Source organism: Myotis lucifugus, unplaced genomic scaffold, assembly GCF_000147115.1.
Source record: "Myotis lucifugus unplaced genomic scaffold, Myoluc2.0 scaffold_531, whole genome shotgun sequence".
NCBI lineage: Eukaryota > Metazoa > Chordata > Mammalia > Chiroptera > Vespertilionidae > Myotis > Myotis lucifugus.
This window is the reverse complement of record NW_005871579.1, coordinates 162,783-185,455: the sequence shown is the minus strand read 5'-3', so window position 1 is coordinate 185,455 and position 22,673 is coordinate 162,783. Positions and strand designations below refer to the sequence as shown.

The window sequence follows — 22,673 nt, the reverse complement described above, 5'->3', positions numbered from 1 at the left end:
TCCTGTGATATTGATGCTTGAAACAGGAGTAGAGAGCCAGGAAAGAGTGGTTTTCTACTTTTGTGGGCACGTCATAATGAACCAGGAGCCACCCATGCATGATCAGTTTGCCTTAAATTGAGTGATTTAGGGTTAATCTTCACCCCCAATTTTTTTTTCTTTTACAGCCGATGTAAACACCTTCAATTCATTGATTGAAGCAACAGCAGTGATGAATGAGAAATTTGATGAGAAGTGGAATAATATGTTGGTAAGGAGGAACCCTTGTGTCTTTACATAGGCCTGAAATATCTAGAAATACGTGGGATGGAGACAGCATTCATTGAGCATCTTCGTGGCAGTTGTCACTGGACTCAGAGAGTGGTTCCTTGTTCACGCCTTCCGGCAACCCTGCTACCTGTCACCTGTGTCTGACAGTGAGAGGGAAGTTACTTTTTCCAGAGCATACAGCTAGAATTCAGGAAGACCAGGTTCCTTTAGTCATTTATTTCCCGTAATAGGTTTTTTATTACAGCAACAACATATTATCTGAAAAATTATTATCAAGTAAGTTTAATAAAAGTGAAATTGCTGGATTGAGTAGAAACATGTTTTATACCATACAACTCACTTACAAAAGGAAAAATGCACAGTCCAATTTTTAGTCTACTTTTTTGCTTGAGTCTCAGATTTCCTGGGCAGAGGGCTAAAGACTGTTGGACAGAAAAATTATCAAGTAAGTTTAATAAAAGTGAAATTGCTGGATTGAGTAGAAACATGTTTTATACCATATAGTAACCTGCTTTAGATATAGTCAGAGAGCCAAGTTCTTTTTTAGTATATAATATTTCTTTATTGGACAAGTTATCTACCCAGGCTTAAAAAAAAATACTTGCTTTTAATTCAACTAGGAGCTGTTGAAACAAATGGTTGCACAGAAGGTGAAACCAAATCTACAGACTTTTAATACCATTCTGAAATGTCTTCGAAGATTTTATGCATTTGGAAAATCGCCAGCCTTGCAGACCTTACGTGAAATGAAAGCCATCGGAATAGGTGAGGATGCGTCCTAGTGACCAAGATAGTGCTGACCAGAAGCTTCAGGTTCACACAAGCAAAAAGGAAACTATGTTCTTTTTTCCATTTACATAATATGTAGGGATTACCCTGTCCACCTGGCGCATGTAATATGCATTGACATGTCGGGAGTGCCCGTATTGTCTCCATGTTCCTTATAGCAGACTACAACGTTCTTTTAGTATTTCAGGTACTTTTTTAGGGGCGAATTGTTCGCTTACAGTTAGCTAGTTTTAAATCCCAGGACATTTTCTAGCATGAGTAGGTGTTTGAACCTGTGTGCTAATGTGCTGTATAACTTTCTGTAATTACTTTATTGAAGGTTGTTTTGGGAATCCGTTCACATTGGTATGCTTTAGTGTTCTTTTTTTCTTATTATTTATTTATTTTTTATTGATTTGAGAGAGGGAGTGAGAGGTAGAAACATCAATGATGAAAGAGAATCATTGATCGGCTGCCTCCTGCGTGCCCACTGGGGATTGAGCTCACAACCCGGTCACGTGCTCGAACTGACCTCCTGGTTCATAGGTCGATGCTCAACCACTGAGCCACACCAGCGGGCTGCTTTAGTGTTCTTAAGTGAAAGTGAAGGATCATAATACGCAAGCACATTAGGTATAACATTTAGTAATAGGTGTCTTTAAAAGTGATCAATCTTTTTGATACCTCTCCACCTTTTCCTTAATCAGATTTGCTGGGAAATGTCTTTGTTCAAAGGAATAGAAATGTATCATCTTTTATTTAAATACCAACATCAATGTGTTTTTAGTTCATTATACCTCAATAAGCTATATTTTGGATAGCTGTGGTTGGTTGACTTACTTCTTATTTTTTTTCTATGCACCTGAAATTGGAGAACCCTCACTTGCAACATATCACTATATTATTCAGCTGTTTTATCAACATGGTATGTATGACATTATGTTACATTAATTTATGTAGAAAATTGATCCAGCATACTTAATGTGGTTAATTGTTGAAGACTTTCTTCATGTGAATTAAGAATAGAAAATTCACATATTAATCTACAGTCTGAACTAAAATTCTTGAAGGTAGTATCCTTCTTTGTGATGAAATGTAAAACGAGCAGGAAAGGAGGGAGTCATTAAATGTGCTCACAGTGTTGGTGTGCAATTAGAAATGATCAGAAGGTACTTTAGTTGGGAGTACCTCTTGCTCTCCAGTGTAATAGCCACTACTACATGTGGCTATTTAATTAAAATTAAATCAGATTTAACCTTCCATTGTTACTGAGCGTTAGTGCTCAGTAGCCACGTGTGACTGCTGACTAGTTTGTCCAGTGATACAGATGCAGACCATTTCCATCCTTGCAGGAGGTTGTGGGACTGTGCTGCCCACAGTAACCTTGATCATATTTTGAAGTCTTTTGTGGGAGACTCCTGAGGCTCCATTGCCACCTACTTTTTTTTTTTTTTTTAATTTATTTATTTATGTTAAAGTCTGTCTAAAAGCGGGTCATGGTGGGTGATAGCTTCCTTGACAAAGGTCAATCTTTTTTTTTATTTTTTTAAAATATATTTTATTGATTTTTTACAGAGAGGAAGGGAGAGGGATAGAGAGAAACATTGATCAGCAGGGGGTGTGCCCGCAACCAAGGTACCTGCCCTTGACCGGAATTGAACCTGAGACCCTTCAGTCTGCAGGCCGATGCTCTATCCACTGAGCCAAACCGGTTAGGGCATGCCACTTACTTTTAGGTCAGCCAGTCCCTGTTGGGAGCTGTGGCCTGTTGAATGGACTTTGGAGCAAGGCACACCTGAGTTGAAATTTCACCTCCAGCATTTACCAGCTCTGTCTAAAGGCCCTGGATACCTTCCTTTTGTGATACCATCAGGTGTAATGACTAAATGAATTGTGCACATTGTCTAGTCCCAGGCTTGGGGGCACATAGTAAGCACTATGTCTGTTGGTTCTTATTCATTTGCCCCAACTTGAGAAAGAACCTGGGTTCAGAAATTATCATTCTAGTCGTCTCCTGCAATAGATTTTATATATAAAAACAGAACTTCATTGTCTGTATTTTGGAGGGCTAATTTTTTTAGAATATATTTTTATTCTAGATTTCAGAGAGGAAAGGAGAGAAATGGAAACATCAATGATGAGAATCTTTGATTGGCTGCCTCCTGCACGCCCCCTACTGGGGATCAAGCCCACAACCCAGATATGTGCCCTTGACTGGAATTGAACCTGGGACCCTTCAGTCCCCAGGCTGACACTCTATCCACTGAGCCAAACCAGCTAGGGCTAGAGGGGTAATTTAACAAAATCTACATCCTCACCTATAAAGAAGTTTGATATCTCAGTTGCTCACCAAGGTCAGTGGTACTGATGCTTCCTAAGCAACACCCATGACCATGGGGGTAGGTTGAAGGGGGGGTGTCAGGTTGTCTTCTTTTTCCCCCGTTTGTCTTATGTGTGTAAATTGGCTGCCTGCAGTAACAGTTTCTAGGAATTGACCCACAGGAGAAAGCTTAAAATAATGAAGAAATAATAAGAAAATATATTATCACCTAATGTGTAAAGTACTTAGCTTGCTAGTAAATGGAAACATGCTTGAGGGAATTTAAAAAATATGTCTGTGCTGTCATTAAAACTGTGATCACTTGCATGTGGATAAGGTAAGGAAGGAAATGTGGTTAGAGTGTGATATATTTGGGAATATTGCACCTGTATTATTTTCTGACCTATTAATACTCAGGTCATGTGATTTTAAAGATCTGCCCACATCCATTCATTGTAGTTTTCTTTTTCTTGGACTTGTCAGCCTGATTATATCTAAAAGGAACACAAAACGACTCGCAAAAGCCATGTTTGTTTTCTAAGTATGTTCTCTTGGTGAGGGTGTGTGTGTGTCCATCTGTCTCCACCTCAGTGAACATTAAGCTGTGATTGTTCATTGAAGTGGAGACCGACAGAAGGGAAATGTCTCCGTCAGGAGCACGTGGACAAAGACCTGTGACTGTCCCAGGCCTGATGGAGGGTTCCACTCTGTGGGCACTTTTGTTCCTGTAGCAGCAGGTGCCCCGGCCAACCTGGTGCTCAGAGTCCTGGGCTTGGCTGATGGTGCAGGAAGTGGACTCATGATAAAAACCCATTTGCTTTCTTGTTCTGCAGAAAACCCTCCGAAAGGCTCCTCCCTCGTGATCTATGACATCATGAACGAAATCGCGGGAAAGAAGTTCTCGCCGCAGGACCCGGATGATGGTATGTCCAAGAGCTTGTTTTCTGACTGGGATCAGAGGCCTTTTGGTGGGACAGGGTTTCATTGAGCTCAGTCATGTTTGGGTGGTTGTTCAGAGAAAGCCACAATGTGTGTACACTTTGCTGTGTGCTCCCTCCCCACTTGTGTTTTTATTCCTTCAGGTTTATCTTATACATTGCTGGTATTGTTGCCACGATTTTTATGAATGACTTGAAAATATATTTTATCTAGCATAACCAAGGCTCTTCTGAATTTTGATTTACAGATATGTTTTTTCAGTCAGCCATGAAAGTTGTAAGTACCTGTTGTTTAACTTTTTCTTTTAATCCATTCCCTAAATTCATCTGTGATTGGCGTGGGTGGGGGAGGCCTCTACCTGATTCTTTTGCTTCCTGACTTGATGTCTATTTAAAAAAAAAATGTTTTTTATTCATTTCAGAGAGGAATGGGGAGGGAAAAAGGAATAGAAACATCAATAATAAGCGAGAATCATTGACCAGCTGCCTCCTGTATGCCCCCTACTGGGGATCGAGCCCACAACCCAGGCATGTGCCCTTGACTAGAATCGAACCATGACCTCCTGGTTCATGGGTCAACGCTCTACCGTTAAGCCACACCTGCTAGGCCTGTTGATGTCTTTGGCTCTTCTTTTTCTAAAATCTGTACTAAATCACATTATGTCTCTATCCTTTGTTTATTGTATTCTTGTTTCTTGTCTTTTTTCATACCTTCATTCAGATAAGGTTTTAGAGTATTTCATATTTGCCTGTGGTAACATCTTACGTTGATGCTGGTTGTTATTAAATCATTTTTTCATTTTATCCTGCTAATACAGGAAAAACTTCAGGCAGCTTCAGAATCAATAGCATGTCCTGTTCCCTGAGGAGCATTGCTTCACAATTTAGTGTGTCCTTCCAGGTTTTCCTCCGTATGCGGAGAGCACACACGGGCACATTTCCATGGTGCTGTGTTTGTTCATAGGAGGGAAGGACCAGTTTACTTAACTCTCCTGTGCTGGGTTTACAGTCATTTCATGGGTTTTTGCTTGTACACTGTTGCTGACTGAGCACCCCACCTGTCTCTCATGGGACCTAGTGTTTTCATAGGATTGATTTCTAAAGATACAATTACAAGGTCAAAATCATTTTGCTTTAAATTTTATAGAACTTGGGGGTTGGTTTAGGGATCCCCTTCCCCCAATTTCTTTTATCTCATTTGGTGTCAACCAGTAATAAGTTGAATCAGCATAAATGTTCCCACAAGTAACTATACTTTTTTTACATATAATGAGCGGGTGTTTGGCTGCTAACAATCTCTAAGAGTGATGCTTATTACCTACAAATTTTCAGTGCTCCTTTCTCAAAGATCTAGAACTTGCTTACCAAGTACATGGCCTTTTAAACACTGGAGACAACCGGAAATTCATTGGACCCGATCATCGGCGAAACTTCTATTAGTAAGTGTGTTGATCTGCATCCTTTGGCATTGATGGAGCACCTTTGTGCAACCTTTAGGTGAACCTGCGAGTGGAAGGCTGGTGGTGGCCCTCCCTGTACATCTCTGATTTCAGGCAGCACGGCCCTTCTCAACAGCACATGTTGGTGGAGCACTGGGAAGTTTAAACAGTGGTAAAGCTGTTTTGCCGCACTGAGTTCCTTTGTAACATTAAACACATATCTTTTCCCCATATGCCCTCCTATTTTATATTTTTTAACTTATAGCAGTGAGGGTCCCTAAAGATTTCATCAGTCTTTTTTTTCCTTCAACCTCACCCGAGGATATTTTTATTGATTTGAGAGAGGGAGAAAAACATTGATCTAAGAGAAACATCGATCAGTTGTCTGCCGTAGTGCCCCAACTGGGAATCGAACCCACAACCTTTTGGTGTATGGGACAACACTCCAACCAACTGAGCCACCCGGCCAGGGCACAATGAGAGTTCTTAAATGGATTTTCTTCTAGGCAGATAAAAAAAAGAACTTAAGGAATTGGCTTGTTGCTAGGTGTGTGATGATTGTCTTCTGTATGCCCAAATCCACTCTTCACACTGAATCTTTAAAGTGAATATGATTCTGTCTACTGCCTATGGGCCTCAGAGTATGAGAGGAGGCCGTCGTAAAGGGCCAGTGGGGGTAAGAGGTACTCATTGGGAAGGCCTAACAGCACCATCAGCACCTCCTGGTTTAGCGTGGGCCCATGTTACTTGAAGTTTTTTGTAATTTGTCAATTGTTTGTAAATTCTGTGTCACACATTCTCATACAACTATGCTGGAATTTAACCGTTCCGCTCTTGTTAGGGATTTTAGACTAAACATACTTTCTCCTTCATTGTAGTTCCAAGTTCTTCAATTTGCTTTGTCTCATGGAACAAATCGATGTCACCTTGCAATGGTATAAGGACCTGGTACCTTCCGTAAGATGATTTCTTCTCATGCGTCATTTTATGTCTTTTTTGTTCTCTTTGCTGATTCATATTTTTTGAATGTATGTGTATTTCTCCTCACCAGGTCTTCTTCCCCCACTCCCAGACACTGATGGATCTGCTCCAAGCACTGGATGTGGCCAACAGGCTGGACATGGTTCCTCAGGTTTGGAAAGGTCCGTTCAGCTGTGTGTCCAGACCTGTCGCACGTCCTTGTCCTGCACTTTGATTAACAAACATGTTAACATTGTTAGGGATGGAAACTTCCATTTTGGACTAAATTGAACATATTAGTTGTTTTATTTCAAGATCACTTGCTTATGTTGCATATCAAATTGCATGAGTAAAAATAAATTAGTCCCTAGCGACAGGAAAAGGCTAGGCTTTATGTGCCTGTTGTGTGATACGACAAAGGGAAGATTAGAATCCAAGATTATTATGTAGCGCATCCTAAAAGTAAGTGCAGGTTTCAAACCCCAAGGGCTGTCCCTCGCTACTGTCTTTTCATCACTGGGTCGCTTGCTAGGCAGACAGTGATACTCAAGTTTCTAGGAAACAGCCCTGACTCTGTGTGGGGGGGAGGGGGTTGTGGGAGCGGGGATCGGGTTGTGTATGAACTGGCTGCAGAAGATGCTGATCATGAAGTAAGTTTTATCTGCCACAAGTTTCCATGTCTGAGACATTGAGGCTATAGCCCTGCCCTCCTCCTTCATAAGCCTGCACTAATGATTATAAAAGGTCACTGGCAATTCTCAAATGCTGTAAAACGGGATCTTTCCATTTAGAGCTGGTGCAGCTCAAGTGTAGTGTGCCTGCTATGGTAACACTATGCCGGGAGCAGCTGGCTTTCGCTGCTCTTCTATCCATTGTTAACACAGATCAGCTGCTAGTTTTCTGCATTTCTTTCCTGAAATAAACCTGGAATAGATCGTGTCAGCAGCTTAAATTTACCCACTGAAAGTAGGGGTGACAGCTGACAGTAGGTAAAGGTCCGCCGGAGAGGACTGGCTGTACATGATGGTGATCACTTCCCACTGCGTTCCTTTTTTTGTTTCAAGATAGTAAAGAATATGGTCACGCTTTCCGCAGCGACCTGAAAGAAGAGATTCTGATGCTGATGGCCAGGGATCTGCAGCCAGCAGAGGTACGTGTGTGCCCGTGTCATGTCAGCATTGGATGTGTGCTAACAGTCTGTCCTCTGCCACCGAGGGCCTGGAGGGGTGCCTTCCCGGGCTCCATCTGACATTGTGGTGCATCCCGCCGTCCACACCCAGGTGTGAATTACACACCATTTCTGTAAGCCACTCTTGTTCCTGTCGTCCAGAGCCAGCAACGTGAAAGTGGCTTCTTTCTGTCCTGGCAGTAGCAGCTGGCATGAAAATGAATGTCTGTCTAGAACGAAGGCCCTGGCTTACCCCAGGGCCTGCGCTTTATTTTTTCCATGTTACTTGTGTGCTACGGATGTGATGTGTTCAAATGGTCGGGTGCATTGCTCATTGCTCAGACACTGTTCTTAGTCCTGTGGAGTCTCTTGAACTTAGTTCTCATCAAACCAGTTAGCAGTTCTGACTGTGCAGCCTTCCAGCTCCAGGAGGCGTTCGCTGACTGTGCCGCGGACATCAAGTCTACTTTCGAAAGTCAGGATGCCAGGCAGATGGCCCCGCAATGGCCAGCCAGCGCTCTCAACTGCACAGCTGTCCTCTTCCTCCGGGCCGGGAGGACCCAGGATGCCTGGTGAGTCCAGTCCCACTCGTGTCAGCCAGCAGCACTGCACTTGCATCTCAGAGGACATTGACCCTGGTCAGGAGAGTCTCAGATGTGGCTGTATCATTTATCAGGAGTCAAATGGGTTTTCTATGGGAACTTGCAGAAAAACTGAAAAGCAAACTTTTGGAAGAAGACCTCTCACCCTATGTGATAAAGAGAGGACAGGGGGCTAATTTTCTTTCCATTATGACCTTTCTGTCTGGGCAAGTAAGTCACTTGTCTGCCCACTTCCATAGAGTAAAGTGACGAATGGATTGTATTTTTGAAAGTGTTTTGGGCATTTGGTTTATTCAAGTATTTGACTTGTGGGTGCTCGCCCACCACCCAGCTTAAAATGGACTGGGATTTCAGGACAGTGGTGTTCACCCGAATGTATTAAACATGCCTTGACCAGAGCCCGCCTTTGCTCTGTGCCACACTAATGTCAGTGTTTGTGCTTGGAGACCTGCGGAGGAGTCAGCAGAAGAATCCTATGTAGGGGTCATCCTGGTTGGATGTGAATGTTAGTTCTGAGAATTAGTGAGGGGCATACTGTGTGCACTGCTTCAGCACATGAAAGGAACTTAATGTGAACACTCAGTTGTCAGTTCAGATGGCTGTTCACCATCTCCAGGAAAACCCGGGGAAGGCCTGCTGCCTCCACGGTCTTAGGACCGCAGATCACACACATGACCTGCGATGCTGTTGGCCAGACACTGACACTCGAATCTGTGCCCTCAGGCAGGTTGAGACACTTGCTATGAATCAGGCTGTGATGATTGGCGCAGGGGTACGGACCTCAGCTGAGTTATGGGAGCTGAGTGTACGTGTTTCTCCTCCGTCCTGCATGTGGCAGTGCGGTGGCGAGCACGTACATGAGATATGCCTCGATCTGAGCCTGCTCTTCATACGTCACTTTACAATACACGGACTCTTACCGGATGGCAAGAGAGGAACGAGGTCACACGCTAGTGCACCCTGTCTTCTAGCTGCCTAGAGACACACCCCAGCAGTTCTCTCCAGCAACATTCAGACTAACTGAAACTTGTCAGGTACACACATGAGGTTTGGAAGGAGGCCTTTGAAGCACCTGAGTGGTGAACAGACAGGGCCGGAGCCATGGAGCTCACAGATGTGCGCCTGCAGAGCTTCCCCTGCAGGTGGAAGGACAGCTCATCGCAGGACTGCCTTCAGTCCCTCAGCCTTCATGACCTTTCCCTTCTCTCCAACAGGAAAATGCTGGGGCTGTTCAGGAAGCATAATAAGATCCCTCGGTAAGTTGAAGGTAACAGGCCTGCCTGGGTACGTCCTTAAATGGGCTCAACTCTTCCCGTGGGATGATTGGAATTTCTTCACGTACCTCAGCTGTACCTCAGCCGCAGCAGTGGGGTGCTCTGATAGGCAAGCAAATGGACGGTCGCTCTCACCCTCCAGGCAGGCGCATGTTTATTGCCTGTGATCAGTGGTCACAGCACTGGGGCTACACTGACCAGACCCCTAGGAAGGGCACAGCAAGCCTGTTCGTTTTCTCTTTGGCCTGTTAGCATGAGACTTCATGCAACTTTGCCTCCAAAGCTCTAGTTGAGGATTTTATGATTGTACTTTCTAAGATGCTAGATTCTGCACATACAGCTGTGAGTGGGGGGGTTAGGCTTCAGTTGAGGAATGTTGACATCCTGCCTTTGCTTTGCAGAAGCGAGCTGCTGAATGAGTTTATGGACAGTGCGAAAGCATCCAACAGCCCTGCCCAGGCCATTGAGATAGTGCAGCTGGCGAGTGCCTTCAGCTTGCCTGTTTGTGAGGGCCTCACCCAGAGAGTGATGGCTGACTTTGCACTCACCCAGGAGCAAAAGTAAGTGGCTACTGTGTTGTTCCCATGAGGGAAAATTATCGGAATGGAGCCAACCATTCCAATGGTCAAATTTGAATCTGCCCGTTCAAATGTGTATAGCTCTCTACCCTCTTGGTTTCCTCCTTTGCAAAGTGTCAGCAAGTGATTTAACAGTAGTTTCAGTGTTGTACGGGTTAGGGGGACCTGTAGATTTGAATGTAGGACCCTTTTCCTTTGTTAATACCGTTTAGTGAAGCAGCAGAATTCCCCGGCCCCAAGACTGAACTGCAGTGTAACTCGTTTATTTCCTTACAGGGAAGCCCTGGGACACCTGCCTGCCTGTGACAGCGATAGTGACAGCAGCAGTGACAGCGACAGTGACATCAGTGGAGGCAAATAAAAGTGGGCCAGTCAGGAAGCTGTGGCCTAGCATGGGATGTCAACATTTAACCAGGATATGAAATAAACCAGAATATAGGTTTGGTGAACTTTGAAATACAGTTGCTACAACACTAACCTATTTGAAGGTTATAGTCCTTATTTGATACCAAAGCGTCCATTCAAGGTTATGGTTTAAACAGAAGCAGCGCTACCATTTTCAGTTCTTTGGATCCACATTGTGAGGTGCATAGCTCCTGATCGCAGCATCTCTGCACCCCTGTGGGGCCTGCCTGCCGACCTCACACTGCTTCATCGGTGTGGTTCATTTGCCCGTTCTGAACTTGAGCTTCTGTCAGCTGATGCTGTGACGCTGGTATTTCCTTATCTTAGAGGTGTCTAAAGGAGGTCTGCCTACAATTACATCACTTTTGCTACTAGGTTAATATCCCAATTTCAGGGATATTTATATGAGGGGAACTGTACATCTTAGAATCGATTAAATGACAATGGCAAGAGTTTAGGCTGCACAACTGGGAAAAATGAAGGCTGTAAATAAATAACCAATGTCCATGTGTATGTGTTTCCATCATTGTTATATAAGCCTTTGCCAGTCTTCCCCAGGACGGGGCTGGCACAAGTGTTCCATCTCCCCCTTTCTCTCCCGTCCTCGTTTTGTCTGCGGGCACCTTAAGCTGTGCTGTAATCACAATGTCTAAAAGCGTTTGTCCTGCCCTAGCCAGTTTGGCACGTTCAATTCTGGTCAAGGCCACATGCCTGGGTTGTGGGCTCGGTCCATTTCATCATTGATGTTTCTCTCTAAAGTGAATGAATGAATGAATGAATGGGCTTGTCCTGACAAGCGGATTGAAATGTCTTGACATGATTGTGTGTTGCTGTAATCAAGTTAGGCTCACCTCTACTTCTAGCACCTGTCTCTTACCATCATAACTTTGAAATGTGGAAGCTGACGTGAACTTGAGGCTTGAAGAAGTGTGCTTACCTTCACAAGGGATTCTCTCCTGCAGGCTGCTTTGCTCACCTGGCTCCCAGATGCACTGAGGCCCCCCCAGGCGTTCTCGCAGGTGAGCACCTCATGCTTACCCTCCAGGACTGCTATTCATGGCACTGCACTGTATTCCTGTCTGATCCCTTCCACCATCCTCACTAGGCAGGAGCCATTCCTGTCCTCAGAAATGTAAGCATTGGTTCGTGTTTTCTCCTAGAATGTCAGTTTAAGACATCTGATTGAGGGACAAGGGGGTGGGGGTTTCAGTAAGCTGCTTATGCATTCATGTGCATTGTCATTAGCTCCTTGACACATTAAAGCAAATGAGCGGAAGGACAGATTGGGCAGATTAGCCTTTTGATCTTGCTTTGCAACTCCCAAGAACCTGGCTACCTGGAAGCTTCTGCTGACTCGGCCCCTTTCCCCTTGGTTCTTAGGCACTTACAAGTGCCTCTCTCAGCCAAATACTAAGTGGTACACTGTGTTGGGTCCCAAAATAATATACAACTTTCCTGTGGTACCAATCAAAAAAGTCTGGGATATGTACTATAGGCTGTCCCAAAAAAATGTATACAGTTTGAACAATTATAAAGTCAGTGTTTATTAACATATTGTTCATTTTCAAAATTATCAGCTATTAAACGTGCATACATTTTAGGGGGGCACCCTAAATTTCTAGTGCCTTTTAATCACTAGAACGATCTACCTCTAAACGTATTTGGCATTTTGGCTTTTACATCACTCGGATTTGACCAGCAGGAATGAGTTTACCGCCAAGAACGGAGAGTGCACAGGACTTCCTACCTCTGCTGTTGCTGCTTCCCAAAGAAATTTCTATACACACAGGCTAGAAATGATACTTTTTGAAAAGAGATAAGCTACCAGTTTTCATCTGTTTTATTCAGTTTGCTCCAGGGGCAAAATCAATAATAATAGGGATCACAAACATCATTTTGATTGGCTCACAGCCTGATCAGTAAAACCTGAAAAACAGAAAATGTTGCACAAGTTGCAAAGAAAGTACTCCTGGAGTTCACTGACATGATAGCAAGTGGAAATAATATAAATGCCACAGGTGTTAACATTTAGAACAGCATTTGTAACCTGCCCCTTTCTAGACAATTCTGGGACCCGGCTGCTAACCCTTCATGTATTACTGTTGACTTCCTCTGACAAAACTTCTAGGCCTTACTCCTGCTGCACTCGAGTGGTTCCTATTCCTACAGCGCTGGCGTATGCTGTCAGGATGTCCACTATCTGTTTAGTTTCTAGCGTCATCCGGGCTTCCTTCAGCCAGTCCTGCGCCACTCGTCTGGACTCCCCTTTCAGTTGATTGACAAACTTCGCCGCCAGCTCCAGGTCACCATGCTCAATGCAATAGGAGGCATATGACAGTAACTTAAAAGTGTTTATATCCTCAGGGGAGAGCTCCACGGGTGGCTTCAGTTGCTGAGGCGGGAATAGGAGCAGGGACTGCAAGTAGGAGAGGAAGTATTGGTATAAACTATTTCTGGTTTCGTCAATCATTGCTACCCTCCGGGCCAGCTTTTGGACGGCATAGAAACGGGCTCTAAGGGTCTCTTCACTGTACACCCCGCGGGTCAGGGACTCTGGAGGGATCGCTGCGGTTAAAGCCTGGGCAAATTCACTATCAGAACAGGTGGCTTTGATGGCCTCGACAGCACTACCCAGCGGGACAGTGGGCAGTTCTGCAGATGCCGTCTTCATGCTGTACTTGAGCGCCTCCACCGAGAGCCAGAGCTGGTGGGCTTTCCTGGCCTCCTCTTCGGCAGCCGCATGACCTATAAAGAAAACAAAGGCAAAGAAAAACATTTTTCTTTCCACTCGACTAATATCCTCTTCATACATCCAGAGAAATGATGTGCCTTCAATAAACTAAATCCACACATGGGAAGATGGGGCACAAAGCTCCTCCAACCCACCCACCACTTATTTCTGAGTGTTCTTTCCTGGCTGGCCTCTTCAGGGGAGGCAACAAGCCACGACAATTTGGTGGGCTTGGCCCTGGAGAAAACAGATAAATGTGCACAAGCACAACCTGGTCTCCTTTCTGTGATATCCAGGACAGTGCTGACATCTAAGTCAGATGTTTATCTGTAAAAATGTTTGAGAAGGAAACATTTAAATTAGGTTAAGACTTATGCTAAGGCCACCAAAAAACTCCCAAAAAGGGATGGAAGACTTCAAATATACTTAATGGACTATTCTTCTGACAAAAAACTTCCGTAACACCCCAAAGCAACCCATTTTACCAACATCTTCATTGTTAAGATTGCCTTTTCAATGTGGTGTGGTACGTGGAGGCCTCAGCATAACCACTGTCCATTTGGTGGGTAGAACCAGCACATCACCACGACCAGAGACACTAACAGGGCTGGAGGCAGCAGCACAGCCTAGAGGCAAGCACGTGACCACACTGACCTTTTTCTCCATCAGGACACGTGACATAACCAAAGCCTGTTGGGTAAACTGCCTCGTAAATGGTGAGCTCATGTTTGTCAACTTATTTAGGTTTAATTTTTAGATTCTTTTGAATTTCCTCTCAGATTACTCTATGTTCCCAATTTACCAAATCGGGCTTATTTTCTAACAAATGAATAAAGTTTATTACAGTGAATTCATCTGTATGCCCTCATGTTGATACACACATTCCACTATCCTCATAACGATCTAAGAGGCCCAAGGACTCACTCTGAACGGCCTGTTCGATTCCTCTCAGTCTGGCATAGGCAGTGTTTATATCCAGAGTAAAGTTGTCAACTTGTTCCTGACTGAGCCGACGGAACTCTAATTCTTGTTCGGCAAGTTTTTCCGACAGGTCCTAAAGTAAAACAGTGTACAGAAGCGTTGGGTTAGTTTAGGGTCAGTGCACGTCACTCATTGGGACACTTAAAGTCTTCCAGCAACTGCTTATCTCCAAAAGCAAAGAGAGCCTTTCAAGTATCAACATAGTTGTCATGAAAACGCCTACATTATGTATTTGAACTTTATACAAATTTACTAGTGGAAGCTAACATTAGAGGAGGCAGACTAGCAGAAGAAAGAGGCTATGAAAATGAGAAAATAGAAAGTAATTGTACTGCCACACAAATATAATAATTAAATTGTATTCAATATCCTCTATATTATAAAGGACTTGTGGAATAGAAACTAATTATGGTTAAAGGTATCCTGGTGATTTCCAAATTTAACCTTTCTGGGAGGTTTCCTAAAATATAAAAATCTAGGAACTGCCACACAATCACAGGGATTTATGGGGATGAAGCAGTGTCAATTCCCCCAGTGTCCTACTTATTTCTAAAAAAAGTATCACAACCAGATGTCCCTCTTGTCTGACGACTGGTTCTGCCTGATGGTCTGCCTTGAGCACCACTGCATCCTAGCATATAGCAGGCACTGCCTGGCACGGGGCTGGCACCCTTAAATATTTAGGCACTGGCTGAATGGATTCATTGTCAAGTACTAGTATCTGCATTCATAAAGCCTCATGTACTAACCCTCCTTAAAGCTTTGAAGGTTCCAAATGACAGGACAGATATAAAACACATGTGATTAATAACAAAGGTACACCTTTATGTAAAAAGGAGCAGTTGTGCAATATACAAAAGCCCCACTCCAAGGGTAGGTACCATTAGCAATCCTCCCCATCTTCCATATCCCCAGAGGGAATGCCATTCAAAGCTCGTTAAAAGGAAAGGAGAGCCCCAGCGGGTGGCTCGGTTGTAGGGTTGTGCCATACACCAAAAGGCTGCGGGTTCGATCCTGTCAGGAGGCAACCGACTAATGTTTCGCTCTCAACCCCTCCTTCCTCTCTCAAATCAATAAACATATCCTCAGGTGAGGATTAAAAATATATAAATAGCCCAGCCGGTGTGGGTCAGTGGTTGAGTGTCAACCTATGAACCAGGAGGTCACAGTTCGATTCCCTGTCAGAGCACATGCCTGAGTTGCGGGCTCGATCCCCAGTAGGGGGCATGTAGGAGGCAGCCAATCAATGGTTCTCGCTCATCACTGATGTTTCTCTCCCCCTTCTCCCTTCCTTTCTGAAATCAATAAAATCATATTTAAAATATATACATACATAAGTAAATAAAGGAGAGATCGCTATGAACGGCAAGGGGAAGGGGAGTCAATGTTTACAAGAGGTCCTCACCTGTTCAAATTCTTGTTTCAGTTCCTGTTCCTGCACCTTGAGCACATCTTGTAAGTGATCAGTGTGGGCAGCAGTCTGTCGGCGGAGCTGGGTTCTCATTTCATTCTCCATGGCATCTCTGACTTCCTCTACCTGCGAAACCAAACTAATGGTTAGTCCCCAGTTCTCCACGTATGCTCTTAGGAGAAGACTAGTCACCATGGTGACAGAGCCTCCATGTCCTGGTCCCTTGTGATGTGCCACACAAGCCTACACATCTTTACTTCTACTTCTTCTCTGAATCAGAAAGCTGAACGTTGAAAGGCACCTCAACAAGGTTACACAGTTGTGGCAGAAATCTAATTTCAAACAGTAGTTTCTCTGGCTCCAAGTTTGTGTTTCTTCCATATCACCAGGCTGCCTCCTATACAAAGCAAACTGTCATTTCCCGAATCACCCCCCCCCCCGCCCCGAGAATGAACAAATCCCAGATCATAGGGGAAAAGTCACTACAGAGACTTGGGATCAAACACAGCCTCACCACAACCATGTGTGTGACCCTAGCGAAATGATGTATCTTCTCAAGTCTTCACTTTCTCATCTGTGAATAATAATGCCCACTGTGAAAAACTGGTAAGAAAATATCTGGCAGTTGAACACGCTTTTAAACAAAGAAAACTGCTCTGAAAGTGCTTATTTTCTATTACTTTAGATTCAATGTGGGCCAAATCAAACCAAACTATGAAAAGCCCTGCCTAACAATTAGCCCTGTGTCATATTACAAGTTATTTAATGCTGATTACCTACAATTCATTAACTGGCTTATTCTCAGAAACAATATAATTAATAAGTGAATCCATTTAGTTAGTGCATAAATATTTATGGAGAGGGAGCCCTGTGCAGGCAGTGCCTATGATATGCTTAGATGCAGTGGTATCAGACAATAAACTAAACATCTTAAACTGTGATACTTGTTTTTAAGAAAATAGGGCAGTATGAAAGAGAGAAATATAGAGGCTCTACTTTAGATTGAAGGGTTAGGTATGGCCTTGCTGAGGTGACACCCAAACTTGGAAGAAAGGTTTAAAGAGAGGAACTTGAACAAGATACCAGGCAGAGCAAAGACCCCAGGGAAAAACATGTAGTCAAGGTACCCCTCACCAAAAAAAAACAACCCAGGGGCCCCTGGGAAGTAAGGGAAGTAGGGAAGCGTGGCTCACAGCAAACAGGAGTAAGTTCAAGAGGCCTGTTGATACAGGTTAAGAGTCTGGATTTCACACTAAATCACAGGCGTCAGTGCAGGGTTTGCAGCAGCCTGGTGTCCGATCAGAATGTTTTCTAAGGACTACTAGCCTGTGTAAACACATAGAAAGTGGTAGGAATTAAGAACGAGAAAGTGAACAGATCTGGGATTTACTTGGATGGAGATCTGGTAGGATCTGTTGATGGACTGGATGTACAGTTGATGGAGGAACGACTAAGCATGATTTCTTGCTTGAGCAACTGGGCAGGTGTAGGTTCATTTAGAGAGACGCAAGCTGAGGGAGGAGCTGGGAGACCAACTGGAGAAAATCAAGAAACTTGTGACTATGCTGAGGCTGAAATGACAGAATCCAGCGGGAGACAACAGTGGGCTGCTATCAGGCAACTAGAAGGCAAGGCAAATATCGGAGCTAGCAACGTACATGTCTCAGGTGACAGGTAACGCTTACACTTCAAAGCCACAGGACTAGTTAAAGCCACAGGTCTAGTTAAGTTAACCTGGAGACAGGTTAGATGGGCAGGTTTCAGAACCAATGCCAATGCATGCCAATATCTGAGAGGCTGAGCAAAGGAGGCCAAGCAGTGGCCAACAAGGTGGGAGCAAGGCCAGAAGAATGTGGTTCTGGTGGAGGAGGGAAGGAAGAGTTTCGAGGAGGAGGGAGTAGTCAGCTGTGTAGCTGAAAGGACACAAAGGCAGGATGAGTAGTCAAGTTCCCAAATCAGCCTCTAGACACCTATGTAACACATGATGTGCCCAGAGAGAAAACTAAAGAGCAAGTCCACCCACTCTTAACCACCAACTACTTAAAAATACTGGCAGAGAAAGATATACTCAGAACCTAACAGAGATTCTCCCAGCACTGCTTTCAGGGGCAGAGGCCGCCTGGGAAAGGGTAAGCTAGATAACCTAGTGCCAGCAGCTCGTTACTACACTCCTGCTCCTGCTCCACACAAAGGCCCTCTGGCACCTACTGTTTCCCTGGAAGTCCCGACTACAACAAGGACCAAAGCTCATTCAAGAGGTGGGTTGGCATGACTTACATCTAGCATTTTAGTCAGTGACTGCTGCTATTATCTCGAGAGAGAGATAATCGAGTTAGATTCACTTTAAATGCTAGGCAATCACACCCTAGACAGTTTGGCTCAGTGGATAGAGCGCCAGCCTGGGGTGCCGGGTTCGATTCCGGTCAAGGGCACGTGCCCCAGTTGTGGGGTAAATCTCCCGTGGGGGGGCGTGCAGGAGGCAGCCAATCAATGATTCTCTCTCATCACTGATGTTTCTCCCTCTCCCTTCCTCTCTGAAATCAAAAATATATTTTTAAAAAATATTAGACAATCGAAGTGTTTCTTCTACCTTTCTGTCCTGTTCAGCCTGTATCTCACTCCTGTGGTGTTCCAATGCTTTTGCCACTGCAGAGTCAAAGGCCCGCTTTTCTTCCCGCTTCTGTTTCTCCAAGGCTAACGCAATGTGCTGCTTCTCCGTGGCTTTCTGTTCTGCGAGCTCTCTGTTTAGCTGGTCGATGCGACGATGTGCGTGAGCAACTAGGGAGTTCAGATCATCGGTAGATAGCTTGTCAGCTAAACAGAAAACCACAATAAAATGTAAATTATTTCACCAAAATTACATATCTGCAAGGTAATTTGTTTCAACTGGTTATAAAATTTAACTTTAACAACTATAAAGAAAAGCAAAGAGTAGCTAACATTTGAAAACAGATTTAGTTTCTCCAGTGCAGTCAGAAATTCATAGCTCATGACCAACAACTAAGGTGTTTTCAATCTCAAGCAAAGTAAATAGTAAAAAGTCAGAAGAAAACTATAATGAACTCCTTTGGACCCATCACCCAATTTCACCAGTGATCAACACATGGCTAGTTTTGTCTATTTCCACAGCTTATTTTGAAGCAGATTCCAACTATTATATCATATTATAAATACTTCAAAATAAGCTGTGGAAATAGACAAAATTCCATTTCAAGTATATATTAAGTTCTTTTCCAGGAACCCAAATTAACACTTCTAATCTGAACTAATTATAAACTGGCTTAATAGCTCAGCATAATTTTCCTCTAACGACAAAGCTTGCATATGGAATCACTTCTGTATTTTCTTTTATACATGACTATGATTAGTCACAACAGGCATCTAATAAGTGTGAGGATACTTTCACTCTTAACAGGTGATATTATCTAGGACAGTGATCTGCACCCAGAACTGTCCACCAGAACCACCTGTAGAGCTTTAAAAGCACTCATGCCCAAAGATTCTGATTTAGGTGTAAACACTGCTTTTCCCCTAATTTCATAATCCAAAAGTGTTCTATATTACCATAGATTAAGAATTATGGCTGTAACAGCAAAATACAGAATGTGATAAATACTACGTGGTATATGATTCAACTTTATAATAGACTAAAAAACAAAGTGGGGGTAAGAGATTATTGACCAAATTCAACATGTGTAAAACCTTTGTAGATTGATTCAAATAGAACAATTAAAACAACTCATTTTATAAAAAAAAAAACTGGGCATATTTGAACACTAAATAGACATTTGATAACATTAAGGAATTATTACTGTTTTAGGTGTGGTAATGGTATAATGATTACGTTATTTTTTTTAAATATACTGAAAGTATTTATAATATGATATAATAGTTGGAATCTGCTTCAAAATAAGCTGTGGAAATAGACAAAACTAGCCATGTGTTGATCACTGGTGAAATTGGGTGATGGGTCCAAAGGAGTTCATTATAGTTTTCTTCTGACTTTTTACTATTTAAAATTTTACAAAATAAAAGCTTAAAACACACACATGCACACACACCCCATACAGGTTTCCAATCACTTGGTGAAACATTTCTGTAGATGAGAAAACATGGATGACAAAAACATCCAAATCAGATTTCTCACATGCAACATAATTCTACTTTATATTATTTAGATGGTTTAGTATAAGAATCATAGGCAAAACAAAAAGACTTCACTCTTTTAAGACTCAAAAGCTTTGAAACATAAAAGACACATAATTACTCACCTAGGTCAGAAATAGCTATAAAAGAAAAGAAAAACAATTTTAAAAAAAGATATACATATTTCAGCTATTAATCATTAATAATTAAATAGAAATATCCCAAAGGAAACAAGAATGAGGAACAAACAGAAAAAAACATTACTTTAATATTGGGAAGCAAAATAATAGTTTATTTCCTAAAAATTTAAAGGACTGTAAAACTATAAATCAAGGTAAATTCTAACATCTTAGAAAATAAGAGGAGTTAAAAGGAGTTTTCATTTCTAGGCACTCATCTCTATTTTTAAAAAGTTAAAGCAATCAATTTAGTGTTTACATAGAAGCTGTAACTCTCACCCTCCACTGGCATTAGTTCATAAAGTATTTCACGACGACACAGTCCTAACTCTGTTCTCGGTACTAGGCTTCTCCTAACATTTCAAATAATTAAGAAATTGATCTTTCTTCTTTGGAAATCTGAAAACCGTGAGTTCAAATGAAAGTTGCATTTAATCACACTGAGACCCACGACCGCCTGGTTCAATGGGAAGGAAGAGAAAACACTGCACAGTTTGGATGACACTCCCCACCACGGGCACAGGCGCTGCTGTGTGAACTCACAATTCACAGCCTGCACCGTCCTCCGTCCTCCAGTCCCGGCAACAGCGCGCTTCCTGATGGCTCCCCCACCCTTCCCCCACAGTGGTGTTTATCACTCATTTTGTTATACTTTACATATGTATGCACCCTTAAACAATATATGGTTTTGTTCCACATGTTCTTAAGCTTCATGTAAGTGGTATTCTACTCTATGTATTCTTCTGCAACTCTTTGTTTTTCTTAACATCTACGTTTGAGAGACAGAGTTCTGGTTCATTCGTTTGTACTGCTGTATGTGAGACACACTGAGCTGTTTCCAGTTTTTCTGCTCTTAAAAACAGTGCTGCTAAGAACATTTTCATGACTCTCCTGGCACCCATGTGAGTCTTCTAGATCACATATCTATCTAGAAGTTGAACTGTTGGATCAGGAAGTATTCACATAATCAACTTCACAAGATACTATAACTTGTGGTTCAACAAATCAATCGCTAGATGACTGCGATGATGTTTTATTCCTATTCATTTGCAATGCCCCTGGAACGCATACTAGGAGGCCCATATCACTCACCCTCAGATTACTGCAGCAGCTTTTAACTAGCTTCCTTGTCCTTAGGCATCCCTCCCTATACCCTCAACCTCCTAACACTTGGAGTGCGGGAAACGAGTTAAGTCGGCTCGCGTGAATTGCGCGTACTCCGCGGGACGCGTCTTTAACTCGGTTCATATAGATTTGCGGTGGAGTGCGGGAAACGTGTAAACTCGGGCCGATTGTAACTGCGTATTACCAAATATTTGTTTGTAATCCACCCTTTTGGTGGATGGAACAAAACCAAAAGACAGAGCCATCTTATATTTTGGCGGGAAATTCACCCGCACTCCAAGTGCTAAAAACGAATTTTACTCCTTATTACAATCACATCATTTCTCAAACACCTGAAAGGCAGAGAGAACAGTGAGGCTAGTGGGTAAGAATGAAATCCTGGCTCTATCTCCAACCTTGGGCAAATTACTTAACCTCTCTGTGTCTCGATTTTCTCATCTAATTTATAAAATGGGCATAACAAAAACACTTACCTTATAGGACTATAATGAAATCTAATTGATACCAGTGAAGCAATTAGAACACAGTGCTAGACATAAACTAATGCTCAAGAATGTTAGCTATTACTTTGTATTTGACACTATGCTCAGCTATGGAGAACACAGAAAAGGTATTAGACATGAATATCACCAGAACATTTATAACTTAGGGAAATAAGACTAATAAGAGTAAAATAACTGATAACACAAACCAGTACTAACAAGTTTGGGATAGATCTTAAATGAGCTCAGATTCCAGAGGCGAGGATATCGATTAAGGCAGTGGTTCTCAACCTTGGCTGCACATTAGAATCACCTGGGAATCTTTTTAAAATCCTGATTTCTGGGCCTCATCCTCTGGAAATTCTGTTTCTTTGTTACTAATGTTGTGGCCTCACCCTTTAACAAAGAAACAGAATTTCCGGAGGATGAGGCCCAGAAATCAGGATTTTAAAAAGATTCCCAGGTGATTCTAATGTGCAGCCAAGGTTGAGAACTACTGTATTAAGGGCTGAGATAATCACAGAATACTTCACTATCTCCAGATTACACAAGAACTGGAGGAAAACTGTGGCTGTGGGCAAGAAAAAGGAAACTTCACCATAGGCCATTTGTCCCTTTTAAATTTTGTATTATGGGAATATGTAATCTTTTTAAAATTGACCAGCCAGAGTGGCTCAGTGGTTACGAATTGACCTATGAACCTGGAGGTCGTGGTTCGATTCCTGGTCAGGGCATATGCTTGGATTTCGGGCTCGATCCCCAGTGTGGGGCGTGCAGAAGGCAGCTGATTGATGATTCCTTCTCATCATTGATGTTTTTATCTTTCTCCCCCTCTCTGAAATCAATAAAAATATATTTTAAAATAATTAAATTAATAAAAAAATTAAATGGAGGTT

The 22,673-nt window shown here is 42.8% G+C and overlaps 2 protein-coding genes and 1 non-coding gene across 23 annotated transcripts in view; 2 read left to right on the top strand and 1 right to left on the bottom strand.

The window, feature by feature from the left end:
* The window catches only part of PTCD3 (pentatricopeptide repeat domain 3), a 31,922-nt gene extending 20,689 nt beyond the window's left edge, over positions 1-11,233 (top strand). For 7 of the 16 annotated variants that reach the window (XM_014446361.2, XM_023745287.1, XM_023745298.1 and 4 more), the window contains 13 exons: positions 168-250; positions 891-1,035; positions 1,904-1,963; positions 4,192-4,281; positions 4,545-4,573; positions 5,629-5,735; positions 6,614-6,692; positions 6,787-6,877; positions 7,760-7,845; positions 8,287-8,435; positions 9,680-9,721; positions 10,141-10,299; positions 10,594-11,233. In XM_014446361.2, the coding sequence (XP_014301847.1) occupies positions 168-250; positions 891-1,035; positions 1,904-1,963; positions 4,192-4,281; positions 4,545-4,573; positions 5,629-5,735; positions 6,614-6,692; positions 6,787-6,877; positions 7,760-7,845; positions 8,287-8,435; positions 9,680-9,721; positions 10,141-10,299; positions 10,594-10,678 (1,205 nt within the window). In that variant the 3' untranslated portion in view covers positions 10,679-11,233. Of the gene's footprint in view, positions 1-167; positions 251-890; positions 1,036-1,903; positions 1,964-4,191; positions 4,282-4,544; positions 4,574-5,628; positions 5,736-6,613; positions 6,693-6,786; positions 6,878-7,759; positions 7,846-8,257; positions 8,436-9,679; positions 9,722-10,140; positions 10,300-10,593 lie in introns of those variants that run through there. The other 9 variants (XM_023745288.1, XM_006103999.3, XR_002826556.1 and 6 more) reach the window with 8 other exon arrangements.
* LOC111823523 lies at positions 9,214-9,348 on the top strand. Its single transcript, XR_002826559.1, has one exon. It is a non-coding gene; the product is annotated as a small nucleolar RNA SNORD94 (small nucleolar RNA).
* A 1,306-nt stretch (positions 11,234-12,539) lies between the features above and the next one.
* Positions 12,540-22,673, bottom strand: part of IMMT (inner membrane mitochondrial protein) — a 48,971-nt gene continuing 38,837 nt past the window's right edge. For 5 of the 6 annotated variants that reach the window (XM_006104001.3, XM_006104002.3, XM_023745286.1 and 2 more), the window contains 5 exons: positions 20,117-20,131; positions 18,436-18,659; positions 15,840-15,971; positions 14,378-14,507; positions 12,540-13,467 (listed from right to left, as the gene is read on the bottom strand). In XM_006104001.3, coding sequence (XP_006104063.1) covers positions 12,854-13,467; positions 14,378-14,507; positions 15,840-15,971; positions 18,436-18,659; positions 20,117-20,131 — 1,115 coding nt within the window. In that variant the 3' untranslated portion in view covers positions 12,540-12,853. The remainder of the gene's footprint in view (positions 13,468-14,377; positions 14,508-15,839; positions 15,972-18,435; positions 18,660-20,116; positions 20,132-22,673) is intronic. The other variant, XM_023745283.1, reaches the window with a different exon arrangement.